This window comes from Thunnus maccoyii, chromosome 6 (assembly GCF_910596095.1).
Source record: "Thunnus maccoyii chromosome 6, fThuMac1.1, whole genome shotgun sequence".
Lineage (NCBI taxonomy): Eukaryota > Metazoa > Chordata > Actinopteri > Scombriformes > Scombridae > Thunnus > Thunnus maccoyii.
The window spans coordinates 23958450-23972235 of NC_056538.1; the positions used below are offsets into that span (position 1 = coordinate 23958450).

At 40.7% G+C, this 13786-nt stretch overlaps 1 protein-coding gene across 4 annotated transcripts in view; it reads left to right on the top strand.

The window, feature by feature from the left end:
• synrg (synergin, gamma) overlaps positions 1-13786 on the top strand; it is a 36647-nt gene that overhangs the window by 21321 nt on the left and 1540 nt on the right. For 2 of the 4 annotated variants that reach the window (XM_042413481.1, XM_042413483.1), the window contains 8 exons: positions 3804-4355; positions 5620-5783; positions 5948-6001; positions 6464-6560; positions 6904-7052; positions 7799-7909; positions 8047-8085; positions 11367-11399. In XM_042413481.1, the coding sequence (XP_042269415.1) occupies positions 3804-4355; positions 5620-5783; positions 5948-6001; positions 6464-6560; positions 6904-7052; positions 7799-7909; positions 8047-8085; positions 11367-11399 (1199 nt within the window). The remainder of the gene's footprint in view (positions 1-3803; positions 4356-5619; positions 5784-5947; positions 6002-6463; positions 6561-6903; positions 7053-7798; positions 7910-8046; positions 8086-11366; positions 11400-13786) is intronic. The other 2 variants (XM_042413482.1, XM_042413484.1) reach the window with 1 other exon arrangement.

The window sequence follows — 13786 nt, forward strand, 5'->3', positions numbered from 1 at the left end:
TTTAGCATGCAACAGTGAATCGTGTCACCGACAGAGTCGAGATGTGAGGCACATTACAGCTGGATGCAGTGCAGTTTTCAGATCAGTGTTTGGATGTGAGTGTTTGCGTCTTAATGTCTGTCGGTTATTGTAATACCCTGCAGTATTTTCAGCCTAGCCATGCAGTATTATTTGGATCAAATAGCCCTCTAGTTATGAGATATTTCCATGATAGCGTGTCGGCTTTTTATCCCCTACCTCACGTCCATGAAAGTGGAGTTAAAGTTTACCTAAAAACAAGACTCACCTGTTGTCGGGTCCTTTTATTAAAAGTAAATCGAGACCCATTTCCGTAACAATCAGGTGACGTCCACGTCAGCGCTCCCTCTCCTCCTCTCCAGTGCTCATCATTTTTTCATCGAGCATCTCACCTTCCACGTCATGGTTCATGTTTCACAGCAGTCATTCACAAGACCATTCATAAGTGTAACACGATGCGTGTAATTGTTGTCTGGTGAAAGCGTTGCAACTTAGACTTTTGTGATTTTCTTTTTTTTTTTTAAAGTACAACAAGTTGACAAAGTCTTCACCTGACAACAGTAACAACATATCAGTTAATTATCAGTTGAACAAATGGTCACAAGTATACCATCATATCATTTCATCCAAGGAACTGATAACTGCTTTTTTTTTTTGACTAGAAGAAATCATAAATGTAAACATCCTCATTGCCTTATTTCAGTTTCTGTACAGCGGCCGAGTTCTGGTTTAACCCAAACAGGCCCCTCTGTATTGAGAAAGTAAGACGATGTGTTCAAACAACAGTTCATGGAGCTGCAGCAAAACAGTTAGGCTACCACTGATCGGGCAAAGACGTTGCCCAGTATAACATCAATACATTCCCAAGAAGCTTTTATGCTACTGTAACGGCTGCTCCACATTTCCCTTTCACCCCTTATTTATCCGATGTTCCTGTTCTCGGAGAGCTGTAGGACGAACCTGTTCTTAAAAGTGTAGCAGGCCGAGCAGTTTGAGCACCTCACCATGCTTTGCACTGTGTTTCTGGACATGTACGTACTTCACGTAATCTTAAAGAGACAGTATTTCTTTTGTGAGGTTCCTTTTGAGTCTGGAGCACAAAAGGAATCAGTTTTTTTTTGTTTTGTTTGTTTTTTTCATTTTCACCGTTATCTGTGATAGCATGAATTCATCATGTGTGGCTCTACAGTCCGGATCTCTGAGAACATAATGAAGTTAGTATTACCCTTCCTGCCTTGCTTTTTGCTGCAGTGTGCCTGCCTTTTCAATTTGTGAAATTGACAAGAACATAATACAAGATACCATTTTATGCATAACAGTATTACAAGTTGTTTTTATTGAAGGAAAAATGTATACATACAGATTTAATAGTGTATTTTTATTACAGGAATATGAGCTCTTATTTTGAGACTAGAAAGACTCCTTGATCTTGTTGTGATTTGCCAACTATGTAAATTAAATGTAGCCTTCAGTATTTAGTAAGTAAGTAATGTTCACTAAAATAGTTTAGGTTAACATTCCAAGCTAAACATTGTTGTCTTGGGTAATAATGATGTGCTATTATTTAGGAGATCATAAGAGTTTGTGCACATTAGCCTGCTTTGACAAACAATCACTGTAGCAAGAGAAAAAGGATACTGTCTCTTTAAATCTGTTTTTTTTGCATCTGTGATTGGATGTAATTAAGGCCCTTTCTGGGGTGTCAGGTGTAAGGATGGCCCTCTTTGTTTTCTGTAACCCTTTGAGTGCTTGAACAAGATCATGTTTACATGCAGATTAATCAGATGTTGTGATCTCATCCGCTTATTTTTGCTGTCAGAATAAACACCAGGACTTAATCTTAATTCATAATTGACTAAATACATAAATACGGCTTCATTTGTGGCTATTAACGCCTCACTGGTCCTTAAAGTGCAGTTTATACGCATCTTCTCAAACAAGCATTGATTTTGGGACACTCTACCAATTTCCCCCACAGGTCCTCAAAGGGTTAATGCTTCCTGCCTTGAGCTTGTTCTTTGAATTATCTTTTCAACCAGGCTTTTCAAGTGTTCTGTATTCAAATCTTTTCCAAAAAAAAAACAAAAAAAACAACCTGTTGCTTTTACATCCTAATAGTTAAACAAATTTGTCATCTCCTCAGAATTACTGATTTTAGTCTGTGAATGTGCCTTCTCATTCTGGTTTCTGCTTCTATATCCTCAGATTATCTTTGTTTTACCTTTTCGCTGTTTGTTTTCTTCCTTTTTTCCTGACTCTGCATGCCCTTGTATTCTAAATGACTGAAATCTAATTTTACAAGTGTTAGTTTGACAAACCTCTTGTAATGATAGAGCTCTTTCACAGTACTTTGTGACCTTTCTCTCTTTCTCTCTACTCATGTTGTCGTAATAAATATTACTGTTGGTATTGCTGAAATGCGTACCGTCTTATTTCCTCCTTTCCTTTCTTGAGAGGCCATAAAATAATCTAATGACACACGGCCTCCAGCGCTAGATCCTTGTCAATTTCACAAATTGCTTTTTGTGTCAGAAGGTTCTGCTACGCAAAATAGGAAGGTTTCAGCAAGGTCGTTTTGTGTGTTTGTGAGTGTGTGAGAGAAATTGAGAGGTAGACGTGAATACTGAGACAAATGTGTGCAAGCTGTATAAAGCTCTGTCAGATAGTATTAGACATGATGAAATTGATCACCAACTGTGTTCTGTCAGCACAACACAGATTAAAAAAAAAACAGAACAGATGTAGTGACAGGAAAGATCTTTTATTGATGTTGGTAGAACGCCTGTCATGAGACGAAATCCTTGTTGCATTCGGTATAAAGAGATGTCCAATTATTGTAAGGAAAGCTGTTTGCCACAAATGAGGAAAAACTAGTATTATCACACAGCAACAGCAGAACAATTGTCTGCTATTAGATGATAGCAGTAATCTCCTTCTCATAAACATCAACACAAATGTATAACAATTCGTTTAGCATGTGTGAGATCATTTATTAAAGATAATTCCCAAAAATGTGAGTTGGAGGAATTATTACTCCAATGTCACATTGGTCACAACAACACAAATTAGTCAGTTGCTAGTATAATTACAATGCAGCTGCCATTATAAATGTGTTGAATAATGACACGTGTGATTGCCAGTGTATTGCAGAACTTCTTTTCCCATCGTTCAAGTACAAAATATAGTGATAGGGGTCCTTTACAATATGTCTGATCTCATTCTTGCCACAACTGACAATGCAGCATAAATGATGCTACACAGGATGCCACTAAAGTTACAGAGTCGAATTACAAAAAAATATATTTTCTCACTTATATAGTAATATCTAGCCAAGCAGATAGTTTTTGTTTTATTTGTCAAGAATTTGAGGTATCTGTGAGATCACGGCCTCCACTCCAGTACATTGGATGAGAATGGAATTTCATTTGGGGTGCTCACAGGATTGAGAAATGGCATTTCAAAAACTAACATAAATATGTTTCCAAAAACTATTTTCAGGTTACTTTAGATAATCCAAGGTCATCTGTTTTCATACAAACTATTTCTTCCAACGGAAAGTGTTATCTGTGGAAAATCCTGAGTAACCATATTGAATTGGAATATAATAAACATTACTATTGTTATCATTAGAAGAAACGAGAGATCACTTGAACTGTAGATAGGTGACAAAGTGATAATTTGACAGAAATTTTAGTCCCTCATGCAGACTCATTAATCTACCAACTATCATGACAGCATATGTGCTATTCCTAGGAACCACTGGTATGTCTGTGTTGTCATTACAGAAGGAGACGACATGAAATTTGACCCATTTGGGACATCGGCCCTCAGCACCCTGGCCAGCTATGACTGGTCAGACCGGGAGGAAAGTCTTCCCGGTGAGGTCAGAAAGCCACAGGGCTTGGAAGGGGCAGCCCCTCCATCTTTAGTCCCGACACAGAGGAAGGAGCTGACCTTTGGCAGCACTGAAAACATCACAAGCAGCTCTGTAACAAAGATCACCACCTCCTTCCCCGCCGAGGATGCCTCATCCGCAGATGACAAGTTTGAAGCCTTCGCTGACTTTGGCTCTGGTGACCAAGGCCGTGCTGATGACGAAGACGACTTTGGGGACTTTGCAAGTACTGTTTCTGAGAAGTCTGACTCACCCGCCGCCACTGCGGAGGCGGGCTCTGAGGGCAACCAAAGTGAAGCCCCTGATGAGTTTGGTGCCTTCCAGGGAGACAAGCCAAAGTTTGGCAAGTCTGACTTCCTCAAAGCCAGTGCTCAGCCCAAAGTCAAGTCCAGTGAGGAGATGATAAAGAACGAACTGGCAACCTTTGACTTGTCTGTTCAAGGTGAGTCAACTCATGTGACTTCAATTCTGCCAATTGTGTTAAACTCTTTATTATTTTCTTGCTAAATTGATTCGTTTTGTCCAGAACATAGGAGAAAAGAATGAAAAATCCACATCACAGTTTCAAAGAACCCAACCCACTTTGCTGGTTTTGTCTGACAAAAAGTCGAAAGATGCTCAAGTTAAAATGTTACTAAACTTAAAAAAAACAGCAAGTCTTTAAATCTGAGAAGCTGTAACCAGCAAATGTTTGACATTTTTGCTTAGTAAATTACATAAACCATGAATTGATAACCAGAATTGTTGTAGCTGACTAACTGATTAACCGACTAATTGTTTCAGCTCTAAATATCTAAATAGCAACCAAACATGACATGTTTTTAAATTTAAAAACATAACAGCACAGCAACACTAACCCTTAGAACATCTTCGTCCACCCCACCCCTCATACCAGGCCATCAGATCTGCAATAAAGCTGTGAGACATTAGATGGCAGTGTTGAGATGACAGCCTGCTCTAATGGCAGTGACTAGTGAGATGGATTAGCAGAGGCCAGCAAATCCATGAGCAGAAATTAACCATATCCACTTAAAGGCTGTTCATTTTTTAACCGCTGTTTGCTGGTGTTATGTTCCACGAATAATTTATTAGCGTTTCCTGCACTGTGATAAAAGCCCATTTACCCCATAGATTTATCTCCCACTGTTGGATTTAATTTGTGTAAAGAGGAGGGCTTTACTTACTCTTCTTTGCCCAGTGGAACAGTAATCTGATCATAGTGGGGCTTTTTGGTTATGTGGGGGGTAGGAGAGGAGCTTCAACGCATGTGTCTGTGGGTGGTGGAGGAGTTGGTGAGGGGGGGGGGGTAAATTACCTGTGTCTGGGCAACCCTCACTCACACATGCACTAACTGCCAGCCCCACTGGAATAGTCTGGGTTTAGCATGTGTTTGTGCCCATGTTTGTTGTGGTACCCTGCCAGGATTTGTCCGTCTATGAGCCCCTATGAATAATTCATACCTGAATATTTGTGCCTCTGTTTTGTTCGTAATTATTGTTTGTCACAAATTAAGTATTTACTCATGCCGTTCTTGTCCTGGAGGAATTAACCAAAACAGAATGGAAGTATAATGATTGCAAACAAACAGGTGCATATCTCAAAATGAGTCATCGCTATTGGGTTGCTGAAATAAAAAAAAAAAGTTTGTGTTTTTTGGTTCCCCCTAACATTATCCATCTTCCTCCTCTCTCCTGTCTTCGCCTCAGGCTCACATAAACGCAGTCACAGTTTGGGCGAGAAGGAGATCGGGCGTTCCCCCCCATCTCCAGCTCCAGAGCAGCCCTTCAGAGACCGATCCAGCACCTTGAGCGAGAAGCCCGCCCTGCCTGTCATCAGGGACAAGTACAAGGACCTGACTGGGGAGGTGGAGGTGAGGCGGGCCCGGCGCGGCTAACTGCACCCCATGTCATTAATGACCAGATTTCAGCACAGCACTCAGGACTGTTAAAAGCTGCTACTCCTCACACTGCTACTTATTCTGTTCTGCTTTGCCTTTGTGTTCATTTGAGATAATTCTGTGTTGTGTTGTTCCAGGAGAGCGAGCGCTACGCATACGAGTGGCAGAGGTGTCTGGAAAGTGCTCTGGAGGTTTGTATTTGTTTGTGTCCTGTGTCTGACCCTGTCCCATAGCAAGACTTAATTGTGAGAGTGGCTGTACACATGGAGTAGAATTATTAAAGATAACCAGAAGGCACAGATTTTATTTTCAACCCACTGTTAAACCGAAGGACCTTTTTCTTATCATGTAGGTTTTGGATATATTTGTTTGTTGACCCCTGATTTATATTGGAAAGAACACTTTATCTTTATTATTTGCATAGTTGCAAGTTCCCAGAAGTGAATCTTAGAAAATAAGTATGGGCAGCTGTGTCTTGGTCCAAAACTAGTCTATTTCTTTATTTTTTCAGCAAGACATCTCATAAAAACACCAACATAAGACATTACACTCTCTGGCAGAAGTTATACATATGACAAAAATGTTGGTATAATAATGATGATTATGATGAGCAAAAACATTGCTAATTCTGGCTGCTCTCTTCCCACCTGCAGGTAATCACCAAAGCCAACAACACCCTGAATGGCATCAGCAGCTCCTCTGTCTGCACTGAGGTCATCCAGTCTGCTCAGGGCATGGAGTACCTGCTGGGTGAGGAATCACACACACACACACACACACACACAATACACAAGCCAGGACTTACTGCGTAGTGGGTACGAGAGCCTGTTAAAGAACCCTGCGTGTGACTTTACACCCTCTGAAGGACAGAGAGGACAAGATTAAAACGAGCTCTGGTGCGATGGCTTATCACTGCCTGGTCTGACAAGGTCCCACTCCCATATTGTGTTTTTCTGCTTTTAATGAGCTGTGAGTAGCAAACATGTCACAGTGAGTGACAAAAAAAAAACAGTGCAAAAACAGCAACTAAATATGTTTTTATGATGTTTGTGCTTGTGTGTTTTTGTTTTTTTTTTTTTTTTTCATCTGTCAGGTGTGGTGGAAGTGTATCGCGTCACAAGGCGTGTGGAGCTGGGCATCAAAGCGACAGCTGTGTGCTCTGAGAAGCTGCAGCAGCTGCTGAAGGACATTAGCCGCGTGTGGAACAACCTTATGGGCTTCATGTCGCTAGCCAAGCTCGCGGTGAGAGAACAGACAGATATAAAGCAACCAAACACTCAAAAAATACACAAATTTATGTAAGCAGCTGCTTTCTTTTACCATCAAGACATGTTTATACTCTCCAAGTGCAGGTACACAAATACACATGATAATAGAGCTTTGTATATCAATTAACAATAAAAAGGCTGCCAATAACGTAATGAAATGATAGTGAATCCAGTGTGGTCGGTCCATTAGGTCCAGATCAATGATCTATTGATTTGGATGCAATGTATCTGTAGCATTTTTGGTTCACTGGTGTTCGGATCAACAACAATGACAAGGACTGCATAGGTTTTATTCATCCAGCTGTCTGTAAGTCTCTGTAAACAGCATTACAGAGGATGAGGACTGTCCTCTTCCTCAGAGACAGCAGAGGAGGAATATTGTTTTTCAGAGGAAGAAGATAAAACTGACAGTTTGTCAAAGAGGGAGAAAGAAATAAAATGGAAGCACACGTTTAATTGAAGCATAGCAGGTTGCATTATTTCTTCAAAGATGAAAGATGTATATTCGGATATTGTTTGTTTTTCCTCCATATAGCCCAAGTCAAACAAAGTCTTTATAAAAAGATGATGATGCTTGAAGATGTTTACTGTAAGCAGACTTGTTTGCATTGCTGTTATTATAAGAATAGAAATGACTCCATTCACCCTGTGGCAGAAAGTAAAATTTGTTTGTGTGTGTTTTTTGTGCTTGTGTGTGTGTGTGTGTGTCTGCTCGTGCAGCCTGATGAAAGCTCCCTAGATTTCTCCTCCTGTATTCTGAGGCACGGCATCAAGAATGCCAAGGAGTTGGCTTGCGGGGTGTGTCTACTCAATGTCGACGCTCGCAGCAAGGTTTGTGTACACACACACACACACACACACACGTACGCACTCAGTGTAACTGTTAGTGGATACATTTTTTCAAAAATGTTGTGTTCATCCATAGCGGATAACAACTGACATTTCTTTGACTTTGAAACATTTTGCAGAACAAAGAAGAAAGCTCTTTTGGACGTCTGTTTAAACGAGTATGAGACAGTGAACTGTCAACCAAATCTCATTCCACTCTTTCCCACTGGGGTCCTCAGGGGGGCTATTCTCCTCTTACTGACAAGCCCGGCGGGGGGCCAAAGTGACAAGATTCACTTCTCTCCACTTCTCCTCTTGCACAAGCGAACAGCGATTGTCTGCTTCCAACACACATACTGTTACAGGCAGAAAGCATCAGCCATTATCACACTTTTTACAGGTGGATCAGTCGGCTGTTCACTAAGCTCTGCCCTCCTTAGTTACTGTTGCTATGCCCGTCAAGCTTTCTGTTCTCCCACCGCAGTTTATTATGATAACAGTGGCGGATTGAACAGTCAATTCTGAGTCATTTTTGAAACATTGGGTCATTGATGTCAGACACAGATCAATAAAAGCAGGCTTCTCAATTCTGGTCGGCTATGTTGTTGGCCGAAATTACTGTTGCTGGCGGATTTAATCAGTTTTAGCTATAAAATTGAACTAATAAACTAATATTAACTACGTAAGTTGGTTGAAAAGGTTGATTCTGGTGCTGACTTCGGTGGCTGCATATGTGAAATCTTGCAAAAAGACTGAGGCAAAAGCTGCATTTCCCAGGTTAAAAGTCAGCATCCTCACTAGTTAATGATACATATAAGAAACATGTAAATAAAGAAACAGCAATGTTTTTGTATTGCAGGATAGAGCTAGTTGGTCCTGTAAGCATCATAAGGAAAAATATAAGATTACCCTGTTATTTTGCTGCTAAGCTTTCATACTTTTTCAAACAGTATGTTTTCATGTTTAACATTACAAGAGAAAAAGCCATTAGGATAAGGACCAACCGATTTGTCTGGCAAAAGTAACAATATCTCTGGTAATGTTTGCGCAGGTTGCTGGAAAAAACACTTCCACACATCCAATAAGGAGCAGGACAGAGTCGGCAGTGTTAGCCTAAACTCTGATACTGTCCAGAACCAAGTTCCTAACGTTACTTACAACTTACTCACTAACTAACCTTACGTAAGATAGTTGGCCAGACAATGCTAGAGCAGATAAACACAAGCTTAAGTGCATTCATTACATGTTTACACTTAAACTATTCCGATTTTGGAAAGGATAGAAGAATAGACCACCTCACATCATTTATATGCCAAGTATCACTCTTACTAAAAAGCTTGACAGATCTGCCATGCCTGGTTTGCTAAGCAGTGATTGGACAATCGCAGGTTGAGGGAGGGGTTTAGTGAATAATCACAGCTAGCCCCCTAGCTGTTTTACTGAAGGATGACTAAAAACAGTGTCTAAAGATAATAGACTTTGCTCTTGAAATAACTAAGTGAGAGAAGAGAATTGTCACTTTGGCACCTCAGGGTGAGTTTTTGCACTCTGGGATTGGTTCTTCAAGGTCAAAAAGGTCGCTACTTTGTCTTGGAAGGGTTTCATTTTCTATTCTGTCGCCTCTATCTCGAGGTAACAGCTCACCTCGCCACTTTCAGCTAACAACCATCGGTGCTCTCTGATAACTGTTCGGTTATTCACTTTGACTGGGGCACTATGTGCAGAATGTCCACCTCCTTGCCTACGATAGCTGTGATTTTCATCGACGTGGGCCATTAATGGTATTCTTGGACCCTGTGGTTTAGAGGGCAGGATGGTGGCGCTGATTGTTCCTTGTGTTCCCTCTGTTGCTCAGCCAGAGCCAGATGGATGGTTCAGGCAAGATATGGCTGACAGAGAGGCATCTAGGCCGCGAGCAGATGTGGCTTACACATTAGTCATAAGCAGGGAGTACAGCTGATAATAGACCTGCACACACAAACACACTCTGTCTCTCACCTCTCACTCGTGTGCATAAAGCCAGGCTAGAAAATTAATGCAGTTTTATTTTGTCTCTGTGCCACTAGCATGAGATTAATAACCCATCTTTTAATTACATTTTTGGCAGAGCCACACTGGTAAGAATGCATAATAGGGAAGTGGAGAATAGCATCCCCTCAGAGTATAATGAAGTGAAAGAGCAGCTTTGGCTGCAGCAGACAGCACTGATTGTTGCATTGTCCTTTAGTGAAGAGGTACTTATTTATTTTTTAACCAAAGGTGCAGAAGGGTGGAGATGTTGATGTGGCATCAAAGAAATGTGAAAAATGCTCGACAACAAACAAGCTTAATGGCTCCCAGTTAATTCATGCCATGAATTTTAATCTCCCAAATGATTCTTAAAAATGTTTACCCCATTTTTCTGACACAAACAAATAATTATATTGTCAGATTCAGCCAGAGTCTCACCTTGTCACCGCAGGACCAATAATTCTGACATGCCGCGGTTTTGTCATCATTTTCTGCTTTTCGGGTCTGGAGGCAGGGATAGGCAACCAGCAGCAGCTTCATCTCATCTCAGTTTGTCACTCAAAGGAAGTAGCAGTTCAAAGTTTTATCACAAGTGATACTTTTCAGCTAATGATGCTCCAGCGCTTCTGCTAAATGATAAATGCTAATTTGGGCAATTACAGGGAGAAGCACTGGAAAGGATTTTAAGTTGAATAATTTAGCATTTCTGGCTGTTTATATTAGTGCAGGTTTCTGAAGTGCCTCAAGGATTTGGATTGATTATTAAGGCTGTGTAGCTTTTACTCATGGAAGTATGACAGCAGTGCTAAAATGAACTTCAGGTCCAAACTTTGTCAGGTTTTTTTTTTTCTGTTTGTTCCCATCTGCTCAAAATTCCAGTTTATAAATCTGTTGTTTGGTTGCCCAACTCTGTCACAGCCTGCTTCAATGTGGCTCAAGTTACCAGGGTTCCTACACAGCTAATAAAGTCAGGGAAATATATATTGGATATATGTACATTTTGAACTATACCAGGCCTTAAAAAGTTTGGAAATTGACAAAATGTCTACGTGGAAAAGAACACTACACAAATCTTTGTAAATTTTATATTTATTTATCCCTGTAAAGAATATTTCTTAGCTGTAAACAGTGGTGATTTAACTGTGATAGCTATACTGATCTGTTTCTGTCTGCATCTGCTGCTCTCACTGACTGAGTCAATAAATTCAGATCAATTCAAGAAGAAATCTCATGAATTCTGAGATAGAAAATGTGTAGGAGCCCTGGGGGGTAATAACTTGGATTCTTTCATATTTTCATCCACAAACCTTCACAAGGAAAAATGGGAGTTCTCTACTGGTGACAGCAACTCAACTAAATGTTGGCTCGTTTCTCGTTCTCTGCACACTTCTCTTTGCTTTTGGCATTGCATGAATATGCTGCATCATGCTGACTCTTCTTGTGCTTACAGGCATTGACTAAAGACAATGACAGGAAGTTAAGGGTAATTATCCCTCATTTATTTTGAACTCTTATGAAGATATTAGAAATGATAGAAAAGCAGACTTAGGATAGATTTTAATATGATCTAATCAGGTAGCACCTCTGTATGAATCATGTCTCCTTAAAGACACCTACAAAGGTCAGGTGAATTAGTAGAGTCACAGTTTTATCTGACCAGCTCTGCCTGAGTTGAAAGCATGAGCTTGTTTCAGAGTGGAGTTACCAGTGGTTGCCTGGCTAAAAAGGCTTAAGAATATACAGCATCTGTCTGTACTGATGCTGCTAAAACAGACTAAATTACCCTACATTCACTGATTTACAGGCGAAGTCTAAGAGAACTTGTGTGAGAGTGCAAAAAGGTGAAAGGAAAAGTGGAGGTGAGAGAAGGAAAGGCTCTGCAGTGAAAGGAGGAGGTATATTACAGTACGTCTTTGTGTGACCACCCTTTCATTTAGCATCCTCTCTCTCCAACATCACCAGTTTTGGCAGTCCTAAGTGCAGGTTTGAGTAAACAAGTAGGCCAGGGCACAAAAGAGCTTCGAGAGGAATCACTCAGCCCGTGAAATGTGAGCGTGTGAGAAAAAGCGTGGAAACATTCAGTTTGCGTGAGAGAGCCCTTCATCCGGCGGAGCGTCTGTGCTGCAGACTGCATTCGGGCAGGTGGAGATTACATTTGACTTAATGGTGTGTTGTGGTGGGGGGGTGGAGGGTGGAGGGGGGGGTTTGTATGCAGTTGTTGCTTTCTGCATGCGTCTCCGCTCTCCTCCTGTGTGGGAGGCTATGATTCACTGCACATGACTCATTCCTCTCTCTCCTCCAGCTTCGGCTCCAGTATTTCACCAGGGATGCAAACTCTTAAACTGCACATCACACACATTAGCATCTCCTGATCGCACACGCAGCGCTACAGCTGGGCCCAGTGAAAACTCAAAACTCTCGTCACAGCGCTCAAGTGTTTTTCTGAACAGCTACAGTGTATTCAGATGCTGTATGTGGAGAGTCACTGATGCACAAAAGCAAATTAGATTTCGGAGCAGCTGTAAACATTTTTTGCCTCTGTGGAGATTCATGTCGCCCTTTTGTCTCGAACTAAATGAACTGATCAATATTCTCTACAACAAATGCCAACAAGTCCCATAACCTTTCCCCTCGTGAAGCTATCGCTCTTGCGGTTGCGGTTTAAACTTCCTCGCAGGACTTTGGTCAACTTAAAACTGAGGTCATCAAAATCTTCTGAATTGGACCTTAATCCTGTGTTTTTTTAAAAAGAAAACATTACACAAAGGTGAAACTTGATAAATAAGTTTGACAGATAAAGTCAAAATAGATGAAATGACAGTAACTGCTGGCCATCGATGCCATCATGACCTCAACTGTTTATGCTGAAAAGGCCAAAGACACTTTTCACTACTGTCATGATGTACAAATGGATATCTACTAATCTACATTCAACAGCTGGCAGCTTTTTTGAGATTTGTTTTGTGGAATAATTTTGCACTGTCCGCCACTATTGTGAAAATACTTGTTTGGATTGATTGATTGATTTTTTTTTTTCCCTTACTTGCCTTTTAAATTAGCCTTCATGGCATCACCTGCTCAGACATACAGCTTCAAGACGATGCAGTTGATTTCCAGAATGACGCCTGTCTATTCAGATTAAAACACAGGAATCTTGATGCAGGAGACAAATTAAGTCAGATTGTGGAATACATCTCATTTTGTTTGGTAGAGATTCGTAATGAAACACTAAACCGGCGCTTTTATAGCTGCGACTCTACCGCTAGAACATACAGATCTGTGGAAATAAACGCAAATACAGTATGTAAAGCGACGCCTCACACTGTATTATACCTTTGCCACGTTTGAGGTGTCTCTTTTGTGCACCTCTCGCCGTCATGTGGTGTACATTCATTTATTCCACCGCAATCATAGAAATATCAACAAGCCTGTCTCGCCTCCACAAGTCGCTCATGCAGCTTAAATGTGTCACAGCATGGAGGGTCCACGTGCTTTGAATTCAGACATGACAGCATCCTTCCGTCAAAAATCAGTCACTTACCGGTTTGCCTTCAGATTAATATAGTCTCTGTTAACAAGGATTTAGATGTGATCAATAAAACACCAAGCGTTTGATCTGATTGTCATGATTCTGTAAGATCTTGAGGGTCACTTCTGTAGATTGAGAAGCGTGTTTATACTGAATAGATTTTTTCTTTTCTTTTCTTTCCCTGTGCGAGTACTTCAAATACAATTATATGCAGGGCATTTTAAACTGAGAAAGCTAAATCTTTTCTAGCAGGTATCGAATGCCTGCTCCACCCATGCGTATTCAAATCCTTTTTATTGCCAGAGGTTGCTTTTCTCAGGAGTAATTTGGCAGGAATGTAC